The following is a 25163-nucleotide window of genomic DNA, read 5'->3' as shown; positions in this document are numbered from 1 at the left end:
CCCCGAAGCACTAAGACCCACGACCCATCTTTCTCATATCGACTTCCAGCACATGTCAAATGGCTGACCGCGCTTTGTTAAGACGGCCACCCTCTAGACCCATTCCATCACCAGCCTTTACCTACCCTATCCTAGCAGTTATCGCTATGTCTGTTGAGAGTTCGTGCAACTTTAGCTGTGTCTTTAGATAAAGGCACGCCCTGGCAGGGAACCGGAAAATTTTCCATAGGCTCTCGGCCGTACGTGTCAGGTCACGCCATTCCACGCCAAACCGTTCCTTGCGCCTCGGACCATCTGAGATCAACAATAAATGGTAATTATCTCCGTTGAACGCAAGGACTCGAATTGCTAAGACGGTTTTCTCCACATTACACCACATGCCAAGCTTTTCACGAAAAGAAGCCTCACATTGTCGTATAATGTGAAGTCGTTCTTTAACAGCAAAATAGTTTTGAAATCCATGAGACATTTCTAAAATAAGCTTTTTACAACAGGGACGCAAATCACTGTTGCCGTCCGGGGAGAAATCAGGTTTGGAGGCTAGGTTAGTTCAATGTCATCTGCTCAGTCCCCTACCCAACCGATTTCAGTAATGATCGATATTTTTCCTTGTGTTTTTGTCTGATAGGACGGAATTTATTGCACTGGCTTTTCAGGCGTCGACCGTGTGGCTCTCACTCGTTGGAAGCTTGCGATCTAAAAGTCGATCATTTTGGTATATCTTGCCCATATATTTATGTCTGTGTCATTTCCCGCAGTCGTGTGCGATTGGTTCACACTACCAACTCCAGCATGTGGTGCGTACCGAGGATCAGTCCCAGAGGCGGCCGATTGTTTAAACCGGCAGATGCCAGTTGGCGGGAGGCGGAAGCGCCCCCACGATCGTATGGCGCAGCCGTGGCAATGCGTGTGATCATGGGTCACGCACCATCACATGCATTTGCTGCCGACGGAAAACGTCCGTGAGCTCCGGCACTTCACTGAATGCTTAAAACTCTAAACCAGACAGTTGAATAGCAGTAGTTTTGCGAAGGTCACGTGAGACACCGACGTTATATGAAAGCCTAGTTTTCACCCGACATGCTGAAGCACGTCAAACGGCTATGCGATGTTAATCTTGAATCATCTTGGAAACAGGCAGCCAAAAAAACCTAGGCTACATAAAAAGGCAATCCAACGGATGTTCTGAAATGAATGACATGGTCAGTAAAACCAGAGCATAGTTTTTAAGTCAAAATGTTTCTTCAATAAAACGAAAATAGTTAATTCCATTTTCAAAACGGAAGGGAAAAATGAAGTTCTAACGGGGCTAAGTGACCACGACAATACCTTATTGTCACCAGAATTAGTGTGTTGTACATGTACAGATACTCAAGATCGCATAGCTCTGGGATACATTATGCATAGACCTCTCTACGCTTGACAATGTATTTGTAACAAACTGAGAACAGTCACGTTGGTGTATGAAATTATATCCTACCAGCTTCACAAACACGACATAGAGAGGGTTAACGCGTCGCATTCGTTCATCTAGCTTTTCAACTTCTGACAACGGAGATCATCTACCTTGGATAGCCTCATGTGACCTTGCATGTCCTCACGTTATTTATTACGACCTCATCATACATTATAATGACATCACAGCATGTTTTCACCGGCATATTCTAATTCTGCGCCCAAAACTATCTTGGAAATCCGACTAATTTGAGCTCAGCATGTGCTTTGTAGAGTTCTTAGCCTGGGCCGATGCCACGTGCTCTGTGGTTGCACAAAAGCACATTTAAATTTGCATTATTTACGAGAAAATATTAAAAGTTTCCATGACTTTCGGCGACTACCTCACCTGTTTTGAAAAACTGAAATGCATAAGCTGTAGATATTATCACTTTATGCTACCATTGCAAGTTTGAACAATTAAAAATAACGCACCCAAAAGTCATGCGTGGCCCAATTTTTTAGAAGTCGACTTGTTTCACCTGGCCTTGGCAAATCAAAATTTCAAATTCGCACAACCGATACCAAATTGATAGATGAACAAACGCTGAAAATTTGGTGTTGCTGCGAGTATTCGTTTTTGACCCGTGTTGGAATCAACTTTACCTCCCCACCGGGCGCGGGTTAAGTTTAGACGCCACCAATTAAAAGCTTGTATCTTTTTGCCCTAACCTGTAATTTGAGCAGGCAATCAGTTTGAGCCCGTGAATGTCGCGATGTGACAAGGCTGTCCCTCACTTAGAGGGCATAGAGAGTGCTCATTGCGCTGTCGCCACCACGCTGTAGAGGGCGGATTTGTCAAGTTTCATGATGGGCTTACCATAAATGTCATCCTTCTTGTCTGTTGCTCTCGACGAACCACTACCAACCACCAATGAAGGTTGGACCCCATCCCACGCAGGACTCGTATCTCCGCAATCCAGTAGCTTGAGATACAGACCAGAAACGCCCAACCCTTGTCTAATTTGGTAGCTAAAACCCAGAAAGACAAAAGTGACGCGCTTTCGACCAAAGCCGGCATCCGTCGTCAGCTTCCGTCGTCTGCTTGCGTCGCATCGGGAGCTGGAGGGCGGCGCACGTGACAAGTACTGATAGCCAGCGTCGTGATCTAAAAAAGTGCAAACATGACTGATAAGATGGTAGGAAAGTGGAAGATGGAATCAAGCGAGAACTTTGACGAGTATATGAAAACTCTGGGTACGTACAGCATGGTTTTAATGTTAGCTTTGAGTGGGCGGACAAATGGCGCCCCTTTCCGCAGTCTGCACTCAGCGTCGTATCGCTACACGCCTGTCTCATCAGCTGCCATGTTACAAGCTGCGGCATAGAACAGTTATATTTGTCGAAATGCGCAAGAAACGCTATGGCTTGCACCTCTAAGTGCACTCTCAAGTGGGATCCAGGCCCGTCATTTATCGCAGGCATCCCGAAGTTGTCCCCGATTCCCACGAGGATCCCCAAACTGCACTTTTCATTCTCGCGTCATGTCGGTTTCAGTTCAAGCACTCGGTATCCAGGATGTTATAATATCACTTCAGTCAATCGTAACCAATGGCAGAAGTGCACACTTACAGTATACTCTATTTTCGGAGGGCGTAAACCCGATCCCCCTCCCCCTCCACCTCGACCCGCCTTTAGGAATTTTGTGGTGGCGCATATGGCCGTCGTTTAAACATTATCAACGTCCATTCCTGGTGTGTTCCCGACCATATAAAAAACTTCGCCGATGAGTTTAGTAACGCATTACTACTTAGGCAGCGCAAGACATTTTCTCAAAATCCAATCAAAACAGATCCATGCTTGGTTAAGACAGTGACCCATTCAGGATTTTGCCCAGCAGTGCGCCAAGTGAGTAATAGAAAGCCTTTAAGGCCAAGAGGTCCCTCTTTGTTGCTTGGGAACAGAGGTGTCACTTTGTACACTTTCAGAGGGAGGGGGGGGGGGGCTGAGCGCCCCTATAAGCCCCCCCAGACCGAGCCACCCTATGCTGATTTGACCTCCTCGATGCTCTTCTAAGCCTATCCCCCAATGCATGAGCAAGAAAGAGAAAATTGGGGCAATGAAATTCTGGATGCGCCATGTGCTTGAACTGCTGGTACACGCGGTACATAAACGCTTAACTATCAATCAAATCACTACAGATTGCCACTATCACATTGGCCTCAGATGGGAGTTCAGTTTTCAAAACAGAACAATCTCGGAACCGGCCAAATGATATTAAAATTTTGAAATGAAGTATTCAAATCATAGTGGCTGAAATCCAGGGAAACGGCAGGGTACTGAGGTAGACAAGGTCAACTTTATTGGCTCAACCTCTCCCCCAACCGCTTTAAGAAAGCAAGACTACTGTTTCTGTAAGACTTCTGCGCGGCTGTAAGACTATTAGGGGCCCTGTATTTTTATTTGGTGGAGGGTTTAGGCTAGTGGTCTTACTCTGATACCTCAGGGGACTGTTTTTATTTTGAGAAGCTCCACGAGCGCTTCTCACCGTCAAAAGTACCGAGGGTTTCGGTCCCAGCGTGTCTCTGCCGCCTCTTTAGCCCCAAAAGCTTTAGCTACATCACTAGGTAAAATGGAGGGATTCATTTTGACATGGCGTGTCACATGGCGTGTCATTTTCACATGACACGGCGCGGTGAACGCTGGTAGGCGTACAAAAGTGATCGCGAGGTGCATTTTCTCCGGAGGGATGGTGAAAAGCTGTGATATTGGGCCCCGAAAGCATTCTCACCTGGACATGAAAAGAACATTAGATGCCGACACTTACACGTTTGAAATGGTTAATGGTGCGTCATGGCACGTGTTTTACAAGCGTGGAGCCTAAGCTTACGGGAGTAAGCTAAAACGCTTTTTGAATACTTGCTGGACCACTTTTGATCAGCGCTTTGGTAACGGTGTTTTCAATGCCGAACGGAACAATCGCACGAAAATTTGGCGTTCTTTCCGTGGTGGAGAGTTTTAGCCACATGCTCGTCTACCGTATATCAGTATGTTACACTAAATCTCTCTTCATATTTAACGTGTTTTTGGGCTTTGTGACCTGTTGTCGTGAAGGGGTCAAGATGGGTTCTGTTTCGTTCCATGCCAAGCTGTCGAAGTCAAGGTTTCAGGCAACCATGGAGCGGTAGCGTGCTATCACCGGGTTGTGGTTTCGTGGTGTAGTTTACTTTGGTCCAAACGAGGTGGTGGCTGCCTCCCTGGTGCATCGTGCCTTCTACCGCCCCTCGGACTGAAGCGTCTGTGGATATCCGCTCTCGGCATCTTGTGGGGGCAACTGATGCTTCGTCCGCTGTCGGGAGAGGAGGAATCCGCCACCGTGCGGTACACATGTGCAGGCACTACGCCACGGGATCCGGGATCTCTCCAGCAAAATTGGCTTTGTCATCCAGGACAATTAGTGTGTCATTCTACAAGATTGCCGGAAGGCAACAGCTCAACGATTATTCGCGGCGCTTGTGAACCTTCATTTTCTCATGGCCTCAACTACCATATTGGTATGCAACCTGCAAACCACCCCGCAATCCTTGTCGGGGAGAACACGGCAAACCAGAATCTAATCAGCTGCACTAATTTTGTGTTACTCGAAGCAAGTCTGGTGCACCCAGAATCTGCTGGCTATTGAACCGATATTAAGTATTATGAGAACGTGGCACTACTGTGGTGATGCCCAGTGTGAAGTATTTGGTAAAATTACGCGAAAAATGTAGCCAGTAGCCAGACATGTGTGCTCACACATCCGTACACACGAATTGTGGGTGTCCAGACGGATCATAACTGGTGCGGAACACCTTAGTAGTTCGCTCCAAACTGGTGCGCTTAAAGCACAGTATGTACAGCATATGCATTATGCATCTATATTGAGTTATCAGGAGCTTTGCAAATTTGATCAGCTGGTCGATTTGGTTCCTGTTGTTGTGGGTCAGTGTGATTGTGGGTTGAACTGTGATCAGGCTCGAAATCGACACAGTTTATTTTTGTCACCATCGGGCTGTGTTACCGAAGTTTTCTGGTGTGACAAGAAGCAGGTTCCTCATTATCAGTCTAGCAAACATACCGGAGATGAGATTATCCGTTGAATTAAAATGATGCTATATAAGTGGTGTTTGCAGGGTGCGAACAGAAAGCCCTACTTGGCGTGTATCTTGCACACAGCGGGAGTCATACAAACAAGACACATTGTTGAATGGAGAACCTGCTGTGCACTGGTGTGCAATCTGGTGTGCCAGTTGAATCTGGTGTGCACAGCGTACGTTGACTGGCAGTGGAGGCCAACTGTATGAGCTGGGGTCCAGCGCGGTAGGGCCGGCCACCAGTCTACAGCGATTGACTCGCAGTGGGGGCCAGCTGTGTGGGCTGGGGTCCAGTGCGGTAGGGCCGGCCACCAGTCTACAGCGATTGACTAGTGCGTTGTACTGAGGTTCTAAAGATCCCGATCATGTACTGCTTCGGACGCTTTTCAACGGTCAACGTTTAGCGACTTGGTGCAGGGTCCTGTCAGTGCTGCCATGTGGCGCTGCTGTGGTATATCGTAGTACCTCGGGAATACCCAGTCACACCTAACATCAGCGTGTCTTAACCAATCGCCGGCCCCGTGTGTAGCCTCAGCACGTGATATGGACTGCCGGGCCCAGGGCGTATTCAACGTAAGAGGATCGTAGCGTTTGCACGGCCTATGTAGTTTGCCAGAGTTATGTTGGGAAATGACCACTGAGGTGTCCGATACGTCGGTGTGGCTTCGCAACATCGGATGGGGAGTTCAACAGGTCGGCCATCCCCGTGTGCTCGCGAATACAGACAGGTCGGCCGGCCATGTCGGACATTTGGAGACGGCTAAAGCGTTACATATTTCAATTTTTACCTTCAGCTGAAGCGTCTTCGTTTGAGGGTTGTATTTAGGCGAAGGGATGCAGACATTGGGAAATCGTCGTTATAGGTAATATGGCCTTCTTTCACATTAGTGTTTTGATTGTGTTTTGTTTTTTTTTGGGGGGGGGAGTTCTCCACAAGCTTGATGTTCTTAGGCTGATGGCTCAGGTGCAAAATGGAAGGGGGATCGAGCCCTGGACCTGAGTACGATCCTGTGCCCTGGTCTTAGAGAACTCACTCTCAGGTCTTATGGGAGATCTGCCGTGACTAAGATAGCTGCTGACATTACTTTTGAATATTTTGTGAATTACGACAAAGTGGGTCAGTGTCAGCTGATGTGGGATGTGAGCAACTTACACGAGAATCAGAAGATGAAACTGCTGCAGATGTGTTTCTTGACGCGTTAACTGGGGGCGCACAATACATCGCAGTGACGCTCAACTTCACCAGCCTTACCTTGTCCTCTTCAACACTGACATTCAAAAACCAAGCAGTGCTAACCATTGGTTGTCGTCGGCGGCCAATGTGAGAGGAAATTCTTGGAAACAATGGACAGGTATCCCTACATTTGTTGGTTCACGTACGCAGTTTCGGATGACTGTTGGTTGGGGGCGGGCGCGACACCGCGCCGGTCACGTAGGGGACGAGGTCCGCCCGCCAGGCACCAGCGGGGGTAGTGGATCAGAGTAGGAAGGGACGCGACACCGAACAACTCGTTGACATTCGCGTTATTCGCCCCTGAGGATCACGGAAATGGGGTTTTGTGGAGCGAGCGCTAACGCATTGACTCCTCATTCGCTTCCGCCGCATTAGTAGCCAGCGTTTATGTCCCCATCGATAATGAAGACATTTTGTTGATATAATCAGTAACCTTTGAGGGGATGGTGGCATCGAAATGCAGTCATGATTTGGCGTCACACAACGCATTGTATCAGTGTTCTTGAAGTAACACATGCCCGTAGTGTAGACAGCCGCTTAGTGCGCATTACGTACCTTCTCCTACCCCTTCTACCTTCCCCCCCCCCCCAGCAGGTACGCCAGGAGCCTGTCGTTACCGCTAGCGGGTGGTTCAGCTACGGCTTGCGATTCACTCCGGCTCCAGTAGCAGGCGGAGTGGTGTGCATGTCTGTCTCGAACTATGAGCTGATTGAGTGGCTGGTGCGGACCCTAGCGCCACTAATGCCATATCTCGGAAATGCTGACAACGGCCAGAGAAAGTAGAGGCCATTGGCGGGTATGTTATATCACGCCAAGTCAGACGTCACTAGTAGTCACCGAACCGTTTCCTGTGTTCGGTTTCCGCGGCTGTGCGTTGCGCTCCGCTGTGCGGTCACTGGGCGGGGGAACACCCGTCACACGTGCGGCGTGTATGGATACGGAGGCGGCACGGCTCGCCGGGCGCCGTTCGGATTTGGCGCACGGCACTAAAGGCATGTCGAGTTGCCACGGCGTGCGGCGATTCCATCCACATGCGCGGGCCGCACGGTGTCCAGCGCGGCAGCCCGTGCACGTCAAACGACACCTTACCACTCGGTGTCCAGCGCGGCAGCTCGTGCACGTCAAACGACACCTCACCACAAGGTGTCCAGCGCGGCAGCCCGTGCACGTCAAACGACACCTCACCAGTTGAACAGCCCTGATTGTCTAGCATATGTCTCTCATGGCCACTGATGTCGGTTTGGAAGTGCTGGCGCTTTCGACATCTCCAGTCTTAGGGCAGCGCCTCACATTGGGTCTGTGCCGGCAGGCGTGGGCTTCATGATGCGCAAGATGGGCAACACGCTTGTGCCGACGGTGGAGATCACGGAAGCGGACGGCGAGTACGAGCTCAAGACCGTCACTACGTTCAAGACCACCGTCATCAAGTTCAAGCTGGATGTGCCGTTCGAGGAGGAGACGGCTGACGGCAGGAAGGTGCAGGTCAGTGGCGGCGCCTGCCGACGTCGCTGGCAGTGCACCGGAATCACCAGGCCCGGTCGCGTCGTCAGTGATCCAGCTCGCTGCCGTCAGCCGACGGTTCGGCCCGTTCACCGCCAGTCACGCCCGGCATGCGGGGCCGGCGAGAGGGAGGCCGCGCCCGGCCGTTCACTCGGCTGGCATCCTCAGTGACGCCGGGTGAGGACTGACCGGTGCCGGCATCACTGGTGACTGACTGGTGACCGGTGCCGGCATCACTGGTGACTGACTGGTGACCGGTGCCGGCGGTAACGTCTGCCCGGTGTCACGGAAGCCTGCCATGATCCGCGCGCGGGGGCGTGTTGAGTAGGACAGCCTCCGTTGCCGGAGCCCGCAGCGGAGTCGGGCTGCGGGCGGGCTCGGACAGACCATCTGCGCTGTGTCGCGGCCTGAGCAGGGGGCGGTAGAGCGACGCGCCCCCAGAGAGGCAATCAGGCGCCGCCAACGCTGGCTGGACGCTCTGCTCGTCCTCTGCTCGCCCTGAGAGTGTCGCAAGCTAATTACTGTGTGTGTCAGTGAGCGTGCAGGTCGTTAGCCGCCGTCCATCCAGCGCCGTCGCCGGCCGGGGTCTGCCTGAGGCGGTGACACATGACCCGTCCCCGGCTCACCCGGAGGGTGGCGGCAGCCCCGCCCCGCCGCCGTCTCGGGACCGGCGGGAACCCGTGACCATCGTCGCGCCGCGGCCGCGTGCGTCGCCTGTAGACGATCGGCGGTGGAGCGCCGCTGTGTCGGCGGCCGGACCGGGCGCCAGGCTACCGACGCCGGCCCGGTAGCATCTGCGGCCGCCCGCTGTCGCAGCCCGCTGGCCTCGCCCCCTGCCGCCTGTGACGCCGAGCCAGCGTCGGTCCGCTCCACCGGGACACGGTGGGCCTGAGTGGCCGCGGCCGGTGCCTCCAGCTGGCTGTCCTGCTGCAGCTCCGGCGTCTTGACCTCCCCCCCCCCCCCCCCGCCGGCAGGCCACTATGACAATGGACGGCAACACCCTGGTGCACGAGCAAAAGGGCAACAAGGAAAAAGAGGAGAAGGACTCAGTCCTCAAGCGCACCTTCGATGGCGACACCATGACGCTGGTGAGGCGCAGAAACGGGGACAGGGAGGAGGTCGGGACGGGGACGGGGACGGGGACGGGGATGGCGATGGGGATGAGACCGGGACGTGGACGGGAAGGAGGTCGGTGGACGGGGACGGGAACGGGGAGGAGGTCGGGAACGGGGACGGGGAGGAGGTCGGGGACGGGGACGGAAACGGAAACGGAAACGGAAACGGGGACGGGGACGGGGAGGGGGACAGGGATGGCGATGGGGATGAGACCGGGACGTGGAAGGGGAGGAGGCCAGGCACGGGGAGGAGGTCGGGGACGGGGATGGATGGGGAGGAGGTCGGGGACAGGGACGGGGAGGAGGTCGACGTCGGCGTCGGGGCCGGGGACGTGGACGGGCGCTCGGCCGGCCGGCTGTGGCTGCTCTGAATCGCAACCCGTCACACGCTGATTCAACAGTGCTCCACACTGTCAACAGTCACCGCCGCCCGCGCCGTGGACAGCTGCCCGACTGTCAGTTCAGAGGCGTGGCCGTGCGCGCGATGCAACAGTCTGGACTAGTTGTATAATGCTTTAAACCCCATCACGTTTCTGGGGAAGCTATAAGACCACTAATAACGGAAAAGTGATAACTTTGTATGTGGACAAACTGTGATGGGCACAACCCACGGGTAGATGTAAGTGTTCGCCTTATTATGGTTTTTGGTATCGGTGGTGGTAATGCAACCTTTCGTTGCTGCCCCTTCAGCTGACTGATGTACGTTTGGTGCTTACAATTGTCATCATTAGCATGGAAGGGAATATGTTGGGAACTTCCCGGACCTGGAAGTGCGACTCGCACTTGGCTCATTAAAGATCGACAGTGTTGGCCTTCTTCCGACAAAGGTATGTCTTTGGAGCAGAGACGTCGGGTGGTGCTTTGTTCTTTGGGAGAAGCGGGGGAGGGAGGGGGGGGGGGGGTGAGCCCCTCCAAATCTGACTTAAGCCCTTAGCCTTTGATCCCCTCAATGCATATGAGCAAAAAGAAAATACAGGGTGGAGGAAATACATAATATGGCTCAACTATTGGTACACTAAGTACCCTGGTATATATATATATATATATATATATATATATATATATATATATATATATATATATATATGCCCCCCGCGGCGATGCGCCCCATTTCGGAATCGACGAGGTATATGTTGTTACGTCTTCTTCTTTGTCTTAACATCTGGGATGTAAATTAATGTGGCTGAAATCCGGTAAGAAATCAGGTTTTGGGGACAGGTTGGATCAACTTCGTCGCTTAAGCCTCCTCAGCTGATTAAAGTAAGTGATATTGCTGCTACCGGGGGTTCCTTGTTCAGCGTTCTTCCCACCAGTGAGCCTCAGTGGGCTCGTTCCTGTGAATCCCTGCACTACAAGGGGGGGGGGGGGGGCACACAAAATGCATTTGAAATATCTTTATACGTTAGGGGCCCTGCTAAGGTTTTTCCGAAGTAACTTCTGGATGTTTTTTAGCATGAAGTTTGTGTTGGCTGAGTTAGCACCATGTTATGCAGTTTTGAAGCTTTAAACTTGTCGGTTTAATGATCTTTGATCTCTTTTGCATTGTGCGTTTGAATTTTTAATGCGGTTTTGTAAGGTTTTTGGAACGCTGTTTTCCCCACCGACGCGGCTTGTTCAGTTCTTGACCCATCCGGGCGAGCCTATGCACGCTTTGATAACCTTGACACGGATGACCTTTGACCTGGCATAACAGATCACTGGTCTCACCTGTTGATTCCACCGGCGCCCGTCTGATGAGCTAGTTGGAGCTTTTCAATGGTGCTTTTCGCAATTCCTGATGACAAGTGCTTGAGATAACAGGAAGGGCACGTAAAACGCTAATTTGGCCCCTGTGACCTGATTTGGTCTATCGAAGGTCACATGCACCATTGCTCAGCCAATCCTGTCCAAGACAGTTGACGAGAGCCTTCCACTGTCATTTTTCCTGTGATTTTAGCCTGAGTAGTACTTAAAATGGTACGGCCCCCCGGGGCTCCCTCCCCCCCCCCCCTCGTAGGCCGAAGGTGAAAAAGCATCGTAAGGTGGGGGTGAATGGCCGCTACGGGCGCGGACCCACATTGTTGCTTAGCAGTACACAGCTGGCGGAGCGGCCTCTGTTCCGATCGGGGCAGGTGTTGACGGACACTTGTGACGCAGCAGCACTACTGTCTGGCGTAACGTGATCAGAATTGCGTGGGACGCGGCGGGTTTGATCAAAGGGCTAGGGTGGCGTTGAGTAGTGCCTCGAGTCGGGGCCGGCTGGAGCATTTAAGCAGAGCACTCATCGAATGGGGTTGGAGTAGTCTCGATTAGCCACGTGATCTTAAAGATGAATCACTTGATCTGGATTGAGGGTGAAGTGCATTGATTTCGTGGTCATATTTGTTGTGGACTATGCAACTGTCAGCTACTGTTCGCCCTGAAGGAATGTACAAAGCTGGACGGAAGGCTTTTCAACCGCTGAAATGTCAAGGGAAGATACTTTATGCCGCACTAGGATGATCTTGTTGCGCTTTTATCGCCGGTGAATGGCACGTTATGCTCTCTACCGGCTGCGGCCTGGGTGCGTCACTTAACATGCTGCCACGTTTGAAAGTGCCACTATCCGTCCGAGTGGCTCCATGGAAAAACCCAAGCTTCACAAGATTATAACAGCGCAAAGAAAGAAGCCTCTGAGGGAGAAAAAAAAATGTCAGGAGTCGGAAGATACTGCAGCCTTCTGTCTGTCCGCTTTTTTCGTAAGTCCCAATCCTTGAATCGCTTTTACGTGGCGAAATCAAGTGGTTTGGGTGAAGAGGCCTGTGATGAAAGCAGGCTAAGCCCCACGGATTCAGGATATCCCTCCTACAACTGGGATGGCTGTCCTGGGTTGGCTCGATATGATATGAGCGTGAAGCGTCCCGAATGTGGGCGCAAGTGCAGTTCTGTTGGTCTGTTGTCTGCTTCAAGCGCAGTTCTGCGCAGTTTTAAAGGTGTAGTTTTTAAGCTTTCTTATTCCTTATGCCTGATTATGTTTATTTCCGTCCGTGCCCGCGTGCTACCGGCCGCAGCTTGGGCCTGATCATGTTTATTTCCGTCCGTGCCTGCGTGCTACCGGCCGCAGCTTGGGCCTGATCATGTTTATTTCCGTCCGTGCCCGTGTGCTACCGGCCGCAGCTTGGCCCTGATTATGTTTATTTCCGTCCGTGCCTGCGTGCTACCGGCCGCAGCTTGGGCCTGATCATGTTTATTTCCGTCCGTGCCTGCGTGCTACCGGCCACAGCTTGGGCCTGATTATGTTTATTTCCGTCCGTGCCTGCGTGCTACCGGCCACAGCTTGGGCCTGATTATGTTTATTTCCGTCCGTGCCTGCGTGCTACCGGCCGCAGCTTGGGCCTGATTATGTTTATTTCCGTCCGTGCCTGCGTGCTACCGGCCGCAGCTTGGCCCTGATTATGTTTATTTCCGTCCGTGCCTGCGTGCTACCGGCCGCAGCTTGGGCCTGATCATGTTTATTTCCGTCCGTGCCTGCGTGCTACCGGCCGCAGCCTGGGCCTGATCATGTTTATTTCCGTCCGTGCCTGCGTGCTACCGGCCGCAGCTTGGCCCTGGTTATGTTTATTTCCGTCCGTGCCTGCGTGCTACCGGCCGCAGCTTGGGCCTGATCATGTTTATTTCCGTCCGTGCCTGCGTGCTACCGGCCGCAGCTTGGGCCTCGTGCACATTTCAGAACAGTGTTGCGCTGTTCCCCTAGTTTTGGGTTATGACTTTCCGAGGCCGCGCTCACCCAGCGTGACTCCAGACTCCACTTTTGTAAGTCGATTATTCTGTTTGGCAACCGAACTTTCGCCGAAGACTCTGGCCGAACCCCGCGCGCGGCAAAGTGGCAATGGCGTTTCACATTTCATGGGAACTTGTGCCAGACCATCGAATTGTGATGTTGTACTCTGTCAGAACGGCCGACAACGATTGACTCCATTCCGTGCTCGCGGTAAAGAACTCGAGTCGTTTCAGTGGCGAGCCATTATGCCTGAAGTCCAAATGGCACGTACCGGGAGCGTGAATGTGGGTGCATGCATTGTTTTTCACGTGACATAGCACACCAACTTCTCTGCATGCCAACTTCTCCACGTGCTTGGTTGCGAGCGAGGCGGCGGGCCGGGCGCGTGTTCACGTCAGTCGATCGCTGATATTGTAGCTTCAGCGGCGCGGCCCGGTCGGCTGTCGACGCCGCTGACATGCTTCTCTTCGTATTCTGGGCTGTTGCAACCGCTGGTCGTGCCATCAAGCAGTTTTCATTGACGAGTAGCACCAGCGGCGGTTCCAGGATCTATTCAGGGCAGTGAACCAGACTTTTCCATACCAGTGTCGGTAAACTAAGGAAGTATTTCGTTTTCGCCTTGGGGGGGGGGGGGGGGGGGGGGCTGGGGGCACAGTGTCGTTGCTATCCCTTGGATCTGCCACTGCCCAGAACAGCTCATAATTTGTTGTTGTCATCTCAGGGTCATCCAAGCTGTTTGATCAGACTCCGTTTGCTTGTAACAGTACTATGTCACACAAATTTAGACTGTCCCATTCGGGTAACACGGGAACGTGAAAGGTGGAACCTGCGAAAAACTGAAGAGCACGGCTGGAAACGGCGTAACGGTATCGCCGACCCGGAGCCTCAACGACCGAAGACCAGCACCTTGTGACGTCATTAACCGGCGGGGAAAGGTCATCGCCGGATAAGCTGAGACACATTAGACCATTACGATTTAGCATGCACGAACCCATGTTATCTTAGGCAATATCCTTCCAAAGGTTTCATAATGATAAGCATGCGAGTACATTGGTGACCTATTTACTTGGGTTCCGAAAGACGGCTGTCGTCAGTGGGCTAGGTTTTGGTATCATCTACACGACGATAGCACTCAAGGCTGGCACCTTTGGGTTCCGACAGACGGCTGTCGTCAGTGGGCTAGGTTTTGGTATCATCTACACGACGATAGCACTCAAGGCTGGCACCTTTGGGTTCCGACAGACGGCTGTCGTCAGTGGGCTAGGTTTTGGTATCATCTACACGACGATAGCACTCAAGGCTGGCACCTTTGGGTTCCGAAGGACGGCTGTCGTCAGTGGGCTAGGTTTTGGTATCATCTACACGACGATAGCACTCAAGGCTGGCACCTTTGGGTTCCGACAGACGGCTGTCGTCAGTGGGCTAGGTTTTGGTATCATCTACACGACGATAGCACTCAAGGCTGGCACCTTTGGGTTCCGACAGACGGCTGTCGTCAGTGGGCTAGGTTTTGGTATCATCTACACCATCTACACGACGATAGCACTCAAGGCTGGCACCTTTGGGTTCCGACAGACGGCTGTCGTCAGTGGGCTAGGTTTTGGTATCATCTACACCATCTACACGACGATAGCACTCAAGGCTGGCACCTTTGGGTTCCGAAGATGGCTGTCGTCACTGGGCTAGGTTTTGGTATCATCTACACCATCTACACGACGATAGCACTCAAGGCTGGCACCTTTGGGTTCCGAAGATGGCTGTCGTCACTGGGCTAGGTTTTGGTATCATCTACACCATCTACACGACGATAGCACTCAAGGCTGGCACCTTTGGGTTCCGAAGGATGGCTGTCGTCAGTGGGCTAGGTTTTGGTATCATCTACACCATCTACACGACGATAGCACTCAAGGCTGTCACCTCGCTTGTCTCGCTACAAAAGGCACCTTCTGGCTGCTAGTGACCTTATTCGTCTGTGTGCTCTGGCGGTGAACTGGGTTCTTACGGAGGTCTACTTCAACCTTCCCCTGCGATCGCAGCATCGCTCTTGCGGATCGTCCGGCAGTCGACCGCTAACGTGGTTTGCCGTGGTTTATTTTACCAGGGTTTGTCTGAAAACCGATTGTTTGCAAGGCTGGTGCATGGGTAAGGGAAAAGTGGGATGCAAAGGTCGTTATAAGAAATGTTTCACAATTAAAGACATTGAAGCAAGCATTAGATTTGATGAAATAGGCTCACTTATAAATATTGGTATACTTTTATGTGGAAAACACTTCTGGACCACACAATTTGTCTGTTTAGTAAATATGTTCATCAGTGCGTCATTGTTTGGCTACGTCATAATACCTCGCATTAACATGACTGAGAGCTAATTGATGGTCGTTATGTCCGGAAATTGTGCTCACGAACGCCAGTTGTGAACGACTCCACAACTGTATTTTTCCTGACCTTGATGGTCGCATGTGTAATGGAATGGAAGGATTCGAACGGCGTTATTATGGCGTTATGGATGCCTCGCTGACCTTGAAATACTCCTGAAATAGTTCGCACATCGCGGACGCGTAGCTTAGAAGCTAGAGGGGTTCACATCTTACGGAGGGCAGGGTTGTGAACTGCACCGAATTGTTTTCAAGATGGCTCTTGCAGTTCAAAACCCGATGCAAATGTGAAATACTCCCTTTGAAAGCGTTTTTCAGCTATGGCATTTGACATTCACTTATAACGTACATGTTTTGTTGCAAGCAAGACTTGCACCTCACAGCGCTTCGGTGCCAAAATGTTCTTTTTAGCTGCGAATTGTACTACGCTTTCTAAATGTTCATGGCTCTATATTTTTAGACGAAAGTGAGTGGGGATTGCTTTATTTCCCAAGCTGGTGTTCAGCCCGATCAGAGTATAACATATGCAAACAAACCGGCATGTGCGACGCCACCGATATAGTGCGATAAAACTAAGCCGCGCCTCCACAGCTGTGCAGGCTGCCGTTCGGCGAATCGGACGCCGTTTCGCCCTGCCCCACACGTGCCGACACACGTCACCTGAAGGCTTGATGCGACGCGAATCAGACTCCATGCCTGATGCTTCTTTAACATACTACTGTAGCTGGATTCTGGCTTTCCGTCATGCTAATTCGTTTTGAGGTGGCTGTCATGTGCGAACGCGTCCAATTGGTCCAGCGGCTGTGACGGAGCCGGGAACTGCTGGGATTGTTAGAGCAACGACCTCGCCCATTTTCCGCGTTTTACCTGATCCGTTCCTTGTAAGTGTTGGGAGTTTTGAGTAAGATGGTGTGACCAGTGACGTCTGTGAACTGAGGCGGTGAGGCGTGACGGCCGATGGAAGACCGCCACACCGCGGGCCTCGTGTGGGCAACTGCAGTCACAGTACAATCGGTTGACGCCGGAAGTTGGGTAAACGTAGCATAGCGTCTGGCTCGCGATGGCGAACGTCCTGCAACGATGCTGTGTTGCGTTTCCTTGCGCTGGCCCAATCCGCCCCAGCCAGCCCGGGCCCTCCGGCGCCGTCTGCGAGTTCTAACACCGCGGGTGGGCGGCGGAGCCGGCTGGCGCTGCGGCCACGTGGCGCCCCTCCCCCCCCCCCCAACCCTGCCGGGCGGGGCGGCGCCGGCTGGCGGTGCCGCTGGCTGCCCCCTCTGATTGGTGACAGCGGCGTCCGATGCGCCGGGCGCCGGCCGTGACGGTCGTGGGCCGCCTCCGTCAGGCGGTGCTGCTGCCGCCGACCGCGCTCTCACGCCACCCTCACGCGGCCGTGACGTCACGTCCGGCGCCGGACGCTACCGATCGTGATCGGTCGTCATGGGGCTGGAGCGGGCGGCGTCCGGGCCCGGCCGGCGCGGCGCGTCTCGGCGGCGCGTGGCCCAGGCCGGCGGCGCTCGGGAAAGGGCGGTGACCGGGGAGACGCCCCTGAGTCCGAACACGCCTGTGGGCGGCTTCCTGGCTGGCTGGACCGTCGAACTCGAATGGATCAGCCTGACGTAGGCTGCCGTCGACACACGATCTAATTCCGCGTCTTCTCGCGAATGTTTGCATTCTGGGATGCTAAAAGCGGCTTAGCAACCCGTCGCCCTGGCAACGGACGACGGCGTTAATGTATTCTGCATGCAGCCAATATGTACTTTATCGCATTATCGGGACTCGCGGGCTGTTAAGTGGTTAACCGATGGCCGATATGTTGCAATTTTGCTAAGATCTGAGTGTTCCGTGCTGGGCACAAATAGCGCTAGGCATATTATGCAGTGATATGTCAGCGTACAGCAGTGTTCATATTGCGTTGTGGCCAACGGGGAAGCTCGGCACACGTAGATGTGTTGCACCGTTATCTTGCAAGTGTTTTATAGTCTGAGCTTCATGTGCGGGGAAAAAAGCACAATGAATGTCATGCAATGACGTTCATGGCAGTGTTGATGGCGGCTCGCAGTGGCTAACGGAAAAGCTCGGCACGTGCGGGCGTATTGTGGTCTCCATGCTTCGGCATGGTCTCAGCTCTGAATTGGCGATCCTTTGTGGTCTCCATGCTTTGGCATGGTCTCAGCTCTGAACTAGCGATCCTTGCACGGTGGTAATCCGACCCCGTTTCTGTGTATGTGTGCTCGACAGCCATCAGCGCCCGACCGCTCATGGATGCTTGTCCCGCGATGTCCGACGACAGCGTGGCATTGCTGTCGTCCCATGCTACGTAGCTGGCGGCGAGAGCGACGTCTCCTTGACTGTGACCAATAACCGCTGTCCCCCTATCGCTCGCTCCCTCTCTGACGTCACGCCTCCCCCGTTTCAGACGTGCACCGTGGACGACGTCACCGCCACGCGTGTCTACAAGCGGACCCCGTAGAGGCGCCGCCCCGGGCCGACTGTACTCGCCAAGTACGCGCTCGCGCTTCCCCAGTCAGCGGAGCTAGTCAGCGCCGACTGGGCGCCGCCGCCCCCCCCCCCCCCCCCCTGACGTCTGTTTCTGGTTCGTGTCGCGATGTTATTCGGAGCTGTAATCGGAATTTGTCGCGCGCAGCGCGGCCGGCCGGACCGGCGGCGCGTGACCCAGACACGCGACCGAGACGGCCGCGCCTCGAGCGACGTTTTGTATTCGTAACCCCACCGCGCCCGGAGAATCTCAATACACTCGCCGACATGTTGTAGTGGCTCGTTTGCTGAGGTGGCAGGGCTCCGTCGTCAGACTGGAGTGGCTGGGCTCCGTGGTCAGACTGGAGTGGCTGAACTCCATGGTCAGACTGGAGTGGCTGAACTCCATGGTCAGACTGGAGTGACTGGGCTCCGTGGTCAGACTGGAGTGGCTGGGCTCCGTGGTCAGACTGGAGTGACTGGGCTCCGTGGTCAGACTGGAGTGACTGGGCTCCGTGGTCAGACTGGAGTGACTGGGCTCCGTGGTCAGACTGGTCGGCGCTTCCGTGGTAATGGGCAGTCTGGCTGTGCTCCCTGCAGCCGCAGAGCCTGGCCGAGGCGGTCCCTCACTGGGCTGGCCGGCAGACACGCGAGAAATGCTCAGATCGTCACTGATCCATGCGAGTACACGACTGCGGGTCGTTCAGGGATTTATGTGATGAGGCGTTCGTTTGACAGAGTACGGGGGAATCACACGCTTTTAGCGTGCACTATATGTCTCAGCGGGCGTGGCGGTGGTTCAGGATGCGTGAACAGTGGCCCAGCAGCACCCAGCAGCTCCAGCTCATGACTGGTCCTATAAGCGCGCGTGGTTGCTAGCGACCCTAGTACTTGGCTGTACAACATGGCAAACCGGCGGCGAGCTATGTCTGGCCGCGGGGAGTCGTTGCTCAGCAGAACGTCCGTCGCCCCTCCCCACCAGCGGGGTGAATGTAGCCCGGATGCGCTGCGGTCCGCCCGGCGCCCACGGCGGCGGGGGCGGCGGACGCGGGCGCCGGCGCCGGTCCGAGTCAGTCGACAGATGGCGTCCTCAGTGCCGGTCACCCTCGCCCCCCGGGAGGGGTCCGGCAGGCGGAACCCTGCGGCTCGACGGCCCGCTGGTGAGGGGAGCGATGCGCCGCTCTCGCACTAGCCGCGCCGTATTGATTTTCTTCTGTAACGGTCGCCGGCGGTGGTGTTACCCGAGGGACCGATGAAACTGTCACGTTTCAGCGCGGGAGCTGCAGGATTTTCGGGCAGCGTGTTTGATAAAGCTGAGGGATCTGTTGCTGCTTGGCGGGCCGGGCTGCGGGCAGGCAAGCTCTTTGATCGGCGGTATGATGAGCACCGTGTGCGATACACAGCGCGACGTTATCGCACTTCCTTGCATTTTATACCTGCGGCCACGTGCCAATGGCGTCAAAGTGCACGCTTCACCATCCGCGTCCGAGGTAACCACGCCTGCATCGTCACGCGATCACGTTTCTCAGTCTGACGAACGGGATGGGATCATGTGACCAAGAGGGGCATCTAGGTGGCGGAGCGTTATTCAGGCTGTCGGAGTCGCCGACGGGCTTCAATCGCTTCACCGCAGTCCGGCCGTGCTGTAAGCAGCAGATCCAGCCAGGTATCGTCCCTTTCCGCGAGTGCCTGCGGTCTCAGTCTCCGCCGGCGGGCTTCAGTCCCTTCACCGCAGTCCGGCCGTGTTGTGAGCAGCAGATGCAGCCAGGCATCGTCCCTTTCCGCGGGTGCCTGCTGTCTCAGTCTCCGCATCATCCTGTGTCAAATATTGAACTCGACAGCCGATGCGCTAGCTTAGCTGCCAAACCAATGCACTGCTCAAAAGAGCGGCATGTCAGACCAAGATGGCCGGGGAACAGCCTGCTCACGGACCCCATCATCGAATCGATGGGCTAGCGTCGATGGATCAGACAATGACCACAATGATGCGCAAACAGATGATAAAACACAGCTGCACTTGCGAACAAATATGACTGAAGTTTTACAGAATGATTGCGGCAAGATGCCAGACAGAGTACGGATGAGATGATTGTCTGGACGATCGTCCTCATCTGGTGTGTTGGCGTTGACGCAACATGTGATTGGGCCCGAGACGAGAAGAGCTTAGATCAATCTATCAAACATCGTCTCTGTTCGTGATCGGGGTTCAGGCGGCTGGCTGCGCGCCCGAGTGTAGGGCACGCAGCCAGGGGCCATTTAACGTCTGCAGCAGCGCGGTCAGCTGACCTTTAACCCGGTTACCGCGAGACGAAGCGTGGGCCGATCTCCGAAATTTGCATTGCTTTCCCTCCACACCCGCGACGCGGCCAACCACAGTCTTCAGCTCACACACTGATGTCTACTGGAAAACTTAAAACTTGTAATATTCTGGTCATTACTGATTTGCCAACGTTTATGCTGATCTCATATCTTAACTCGAGTTTGTCGTACTAGCGCACCCAAATTGTGACACATTTGCGACAGCGATACCCGACCCCACTCACTAAATTTCTGAAGCGCTGACTAGTTGCAGTCTACCGTCTGTCACCGCCAACTGAACGCACACAGCTGTGTCGGCCCCAGCCTTGGTTCCCAGCTGCAGCTGGTTCGTGGTCGGTAATGGGAAGCAGTCATTACTGTGGTGTCTGTTCATCTACCGCTGCGCTTGAAAACATTGTTTCGTTAGTGTTATTTCAAGGTCGGTAGTGGGGGTGATATCAGTGTTAATTAGTAACGACACAGGATAGCCCATATCATATTTGATAAATTATATAATATGGGCTATCCCATATTATATTTGTGATTATATTAGGGCTGATTACCGATGCTTTTATCTGCGAAACATTATGTACAGTTTTAACTACCATTATGTTGCCAAGAATGTGTTCAAAAGGATTCTTCCCTTCGCTGTTGTTAACAGGTTCGAAAAGGTACAGTCATTTAAACACTGAAATTGTTGAACATAATGACATAATTGTATGTCTTTATCTTTCACGCAACTTGCTGTTTTCAAGACCCCAGTCAAGTCGCAGTTCTACACGACTCGACGCGACGAGATCGATTGTCGGTTCCAGAATCGGCTGCCCCAGGCCGTGGACAGGTGGAGCCCACGGGTGTTCATTTGTATTTTCGGGCTGGCCACTGCCCCTCCCCCCCCCAACCCAATTTGCCCACCTCAACAGTGTGTTTGCCTCTCCAACCTTGTGGAGTCTGAGTACAAGTAGATCATTAATGATGGGTGCTCAGGATGATAATTTTAAAGATTTTTCATAACTGTTTCGCAGATAAAGGGACCAAGAAAATGCAAACTGCGATACCATGTTAAGTCGAGTGTTGCTGATGGAGCCGGTCACAAGGTAAGAACTCTTCGTTCATACTGAGTTTACTTGAGTGGGGGAGAGGCGGGAGAATTGGGACACTTTTGCAACTTCAACTTTGATGAGTCATTGCAGCAAAAGTATGAAAGCTAGGTAACATTGCATCATACTAATAAATGAATTGGGTATTTATTTACATCATACTAATAAGTAAGTCTCACTTTCTGGTAGGATACGACTCGCGTGGAGCAGAAACAAAGACCTTCATTTACAGGAGAATCGGGACGCACGCAGGAGAATCGGGGCAGACGTGAGTATGAATTGGGACATACTAAGGAGCATTGGGACAGCATTTCTACTTGGCTACATGTTCTATAATTGAATTGCAAATGATAAAATGAGTGCACTGCATTGCCATCTACTTGCGTTCAGGAGCTTGTCAATGGTCGTGGCAACGTTTCCCTCCGCTGAAAGTGGTAGCATATCAGATTCATCTATCTCGTGTTAAAACTGAGACACAACATTTTAGAACGTGAATTTTCCACCTCCAAATAACCATTCCGTTTTTGGCAGAAGAACCCCAACAACGGGAAGGTATTTCTAACATAAGATCCGGCTAGCAGTAATGCCGGTACTCTACACAACAACCAGACGACACCGCCACACAACCTGCAGTCGTAATAACCACGTTAAATAATCACAGCCAATGCGCTACTTGCGGCACAGCGGATCATGTGACTATCAACCTTGGCAGTCTAGACTCATACTAGGCAACGACAACCGTCGAAAACTTCCTACACATCGCATAATCGCCTATCAGCACAGCCAATGCGATAATTGTAGCACAGCGGATCGTAGGACTTACAGTCTCGGCAGTCTAAGCACCAAACAGGCAAAGCGACTGTCACAAAACTTCCTGAACATCGTGCTACTCACGTTGAATCTGCGCAGCCAATGCGTTGATGGCAACACAGCGGATCACATGGCTAGCAATATCGGTACCTATCCTAGGCACCATCTAACAACGTAAACGGTCACAAAGCTTCCTACACATCGTACTAATCACGTTAAATCAGCACAGCCACTGCAATACCCGCGACACGGCGGATCATATCGGATCACAGCGGATGAGCGGACTATCAGTCTCGGCAGACGTCACATACAAACTGTGCCTGCCAGGTTGTTGCGTCGGTACACGGCAAGCACGCCCACTCTTTGCATGTTGTACACTGGATCCACGATTCACAGCTGAGCCTATACTGCGTCCCACAGTACAGACACGACGCTTTATCGCCAGCCTTTGGCAAGTCCTTTGCACCTCCCAGCTTTCTCCTCTTACCTTTCGTGTTAGTGGTGTTGCTCTTGGCATCGAACAGTCGCTTTCACACACGCTCGTGTTTGGCTTGCGATTTTCGGGTCTTCTTCTCCTCTTCCTCTTTTTTTCTTTGCAGCTCTGGTGTACTCGTAGCTATCATGGTCTTTCCTTTTTTCCGCCCCCGACGACTCGGCTCCACTTTGGGTCCTGCCTTAAAAGATGGAGGATCAGGAACTGTAAGGATACGGTTATGGAACATAGGCATAGGCATTGGACAACGTGGCTCATTGGAATACAAAATAATCTGTATTACCTTTGATTAACTTTGGGATACCAAATTATGCATTACAAAACTATATTTTGACGGAATTACAACATAATTAACGAACATAGGAAAGATGGAAATAAAAGGAATTAACAATCCCGAAAATGTAAGACAGTTCAATAATGAACAATGTTTTCTTAAGGATCGTATGGGCCATCTGGGGTCTGTTTAATGTTACTTTGTCATCGCTGCTTTATCGGTTTAAGGAAGAAATTGGGATAACAGGAACTCACTTTCAGATACCCCCGAAACTTCTGCGGTGAGACAAGCCGGACTGCGGGAGATGCTGGGCTGAGTGGGTCACCTCCTTGGACCTCAGCTGGAGCCCGTGACGGCACAGGAACTGCATCCGGTTCGTTGCTTGCAAATGGCGGCCTTTCCAGCTGCAGGATAACCGGATCAGTCGGCCTCCTTGACAGGGATGGAGGCTCCAGACTCGACACGGTCCTCTTCGTGTGTATCCGCTTCGTGTGTGTCATCTTCGTGTGCGCCCGCTTCATGCGTGTTTGCATCGTGTGTGTCCACTTTCTGTGTGTCCGCTTCGTGTGTGCCATCTTCAGCCACCACGGGCGCTCCTGCAGTCGCTGAGGGAGCTGGTCTGTCGGTCACGTCTGCGGGAAGGAAGTCATCCCTGGTGAAGACTTCAGTGTCCAGTGGCCAGATTCCTGTCGTTCGAAAGCCGGACAGGATGTTGGGTGGGGTGGCCGAACGGATCAGCGCCTGCCCCATGAGCTTCCCCATGTTCAGAAGCTTGATGGGCTTTCCCGCGTTTTGGAGCATCCAGCTGTCTACCTGCTTGTTGAAGCTTGTCTTCATCGGACCGAAGGTGGTGACATTGAGCGGTTGGAGCCTGTGACTCGTGTGAGGAGGTAGAGTCACGATATGGACTCCACTGTCCTTCGCCAACGTCAACACGTTCAGGCTGACATAGCTGACGTGATTGTCGAGCACCAAGACGACTGGATTGTCCTTGCTTGTTCTCATGTGCTTCACAATGTGCTGCATCACCTTCTCAAAGTTTTCGGGCGTCATCCACCCGCTGCTGTGACACATCTGCAGCGATCCTTCCGGGGTGCCTTCCATCAGATTCTCCCGAAGAGTCTTCCTTGGGAAGACGTAGACAGGGGAAGGTATGCCCCAGTGGCAGTCACAGTGACACACATCGTGACAAGTTCACCCCTATCCGCGGAGGTGACCTTCCCGACCTTTTTGGCTCCCTTTCCAGCAATGACTTTTCCAGGCTTCTGTACAGTCGTGAATCCAGTTTCATATAAATTTAAAATCTTCGCACCTGAGACTCCCGTCTGTTTCAGGACCTCAGACAGGTTTCCGAAGAATTCAGCGACTTTGTGCCTGTTGAAGGCTCCAGCTCGCGCGATGGATGTAGCTTCAGGTTTTTGCAGTGCCAGCTTGGGTGTTCCTTTTCATGAAGGCCTTCATCCACTCGCGCCCCGCTTCTTCATTTTCAGCCCAGGAGGCGGGAAAATGTTTGTCATTTTTAACCGCCATTTGGTAGGCAATTCCACGTGTTTGCTTGTGCGTTAAGCCATGGGACATCTTCGAGCACTACATCACATATTCACTGAGGGCTTGCTCCTCGTCAGCAGTGAATATCTTCGAATGACTGTAGTCGGGCTCAAGGCGAGTTGCAGGATCGACACTGTGCTTTGCGACATACCTTCTAATGACGCTTTTTCTCACACTGGGCTTCTGCAGATTTTATCAGACTCGCTCCCCCTTCTACATCTTTGACAGCCAGCAGCATTGAATCATGAGATACGTCCGCGTATCCCTTTTCTTTTCTAACGTATACACGTGGCATGGTTCTGAAAGAAGAAAAAAGGTGAGTGGGTTTCGACAAAAACAGATATCAATTTATGGGTATGTATAGCATTATGCACGAGTGGCATTAATGGTTCCTGCAGGAGAATTGGAACATCTGCATGACAATAGGGACGGGCGTCCCGATTCTCCCGCAGCGCACGCTAGCTACTAGACGAGTTCTCCGCCGTTTGTCAATTGGTTTATATAATTTTAAATGCAAGAAAGAAGATTAACATCATTTGAGCTTACAATGCGAAATAGTCAAAAGAAAAGATGGCTTGACATGAACAGAACACACAACTTGAAACAACGCTCGAAAAGTGTAGTTTTTTGGCATTCAC

The 25163-nt window shown here is 52.7% G+C and overlaps 1 protein-coding gene and 1 long non-coding RNA gene across 2 annotated transcripts; both read left to right on the top strand.

Annotated features, from left to right (window-relative positions):
- Window positions 1–2521: 2521 nt before the first annotated feature.
- LOC119092827 (sodium/calcium exchanger regulatory protein 1) lies at window positions 2522–18298 on the top strand. The gene is made up of 4 exons (XM_037215745.1): window positions 2522–2691; window positions 8108–8280; window positions 9273–9386; window positions 17944–18298. Exons 1-4 carry the CDS (start codon window positions 2619–2621, stop codon window positions 17995–17997), a joined length of 414 nt encoding a protein of 137 aa, XP_037071640.1. The 5' UTR covers window positions 2522–2618; the 3' UTR covers window positions 17998–18298.
- Window positions 18299–19082: 784 nt separating this feature from the next.
- LOC119092817 (uncharacterized) lies at window positions 19083–21706 on the top strand. Its single transcript, XR_005093544.1, has 3 exons — window positions 19083–19162; window positions 21326–21397; window positions 21633–21706. It is a non-coding gene; the product is annotated as an uncharacterized LOC119092817 (long non-coding RNA).
- The last annotated feature ends 3457 nt before the right edge of the window (window positions 21707–25163 follow it).

Source organism: Pollicipes pollicipes, unplaced genomic scaffold (genome assembly GCF_011947565.3).
Source record: "Pollicipes pollicipes isolate AB1234 unplaced genomic scaffold, Ppol_2.1 Scaffold_3481;HRSCAF=4094_pilon_pilon_pilon, whole genome shotgun sequence".
NCBI lineage: Eukaryota > Metazoa > Arthropoda > Thecostraca > Pollicipedomorpha > Pollicipedidae > Pollicipes > Pollicipes pollicipes.
The sequence above is the reverse complement of the archived record's forward strand: the minus strand, read 5'-3'. Positions and strand labels throughout refer to the sequence as shown.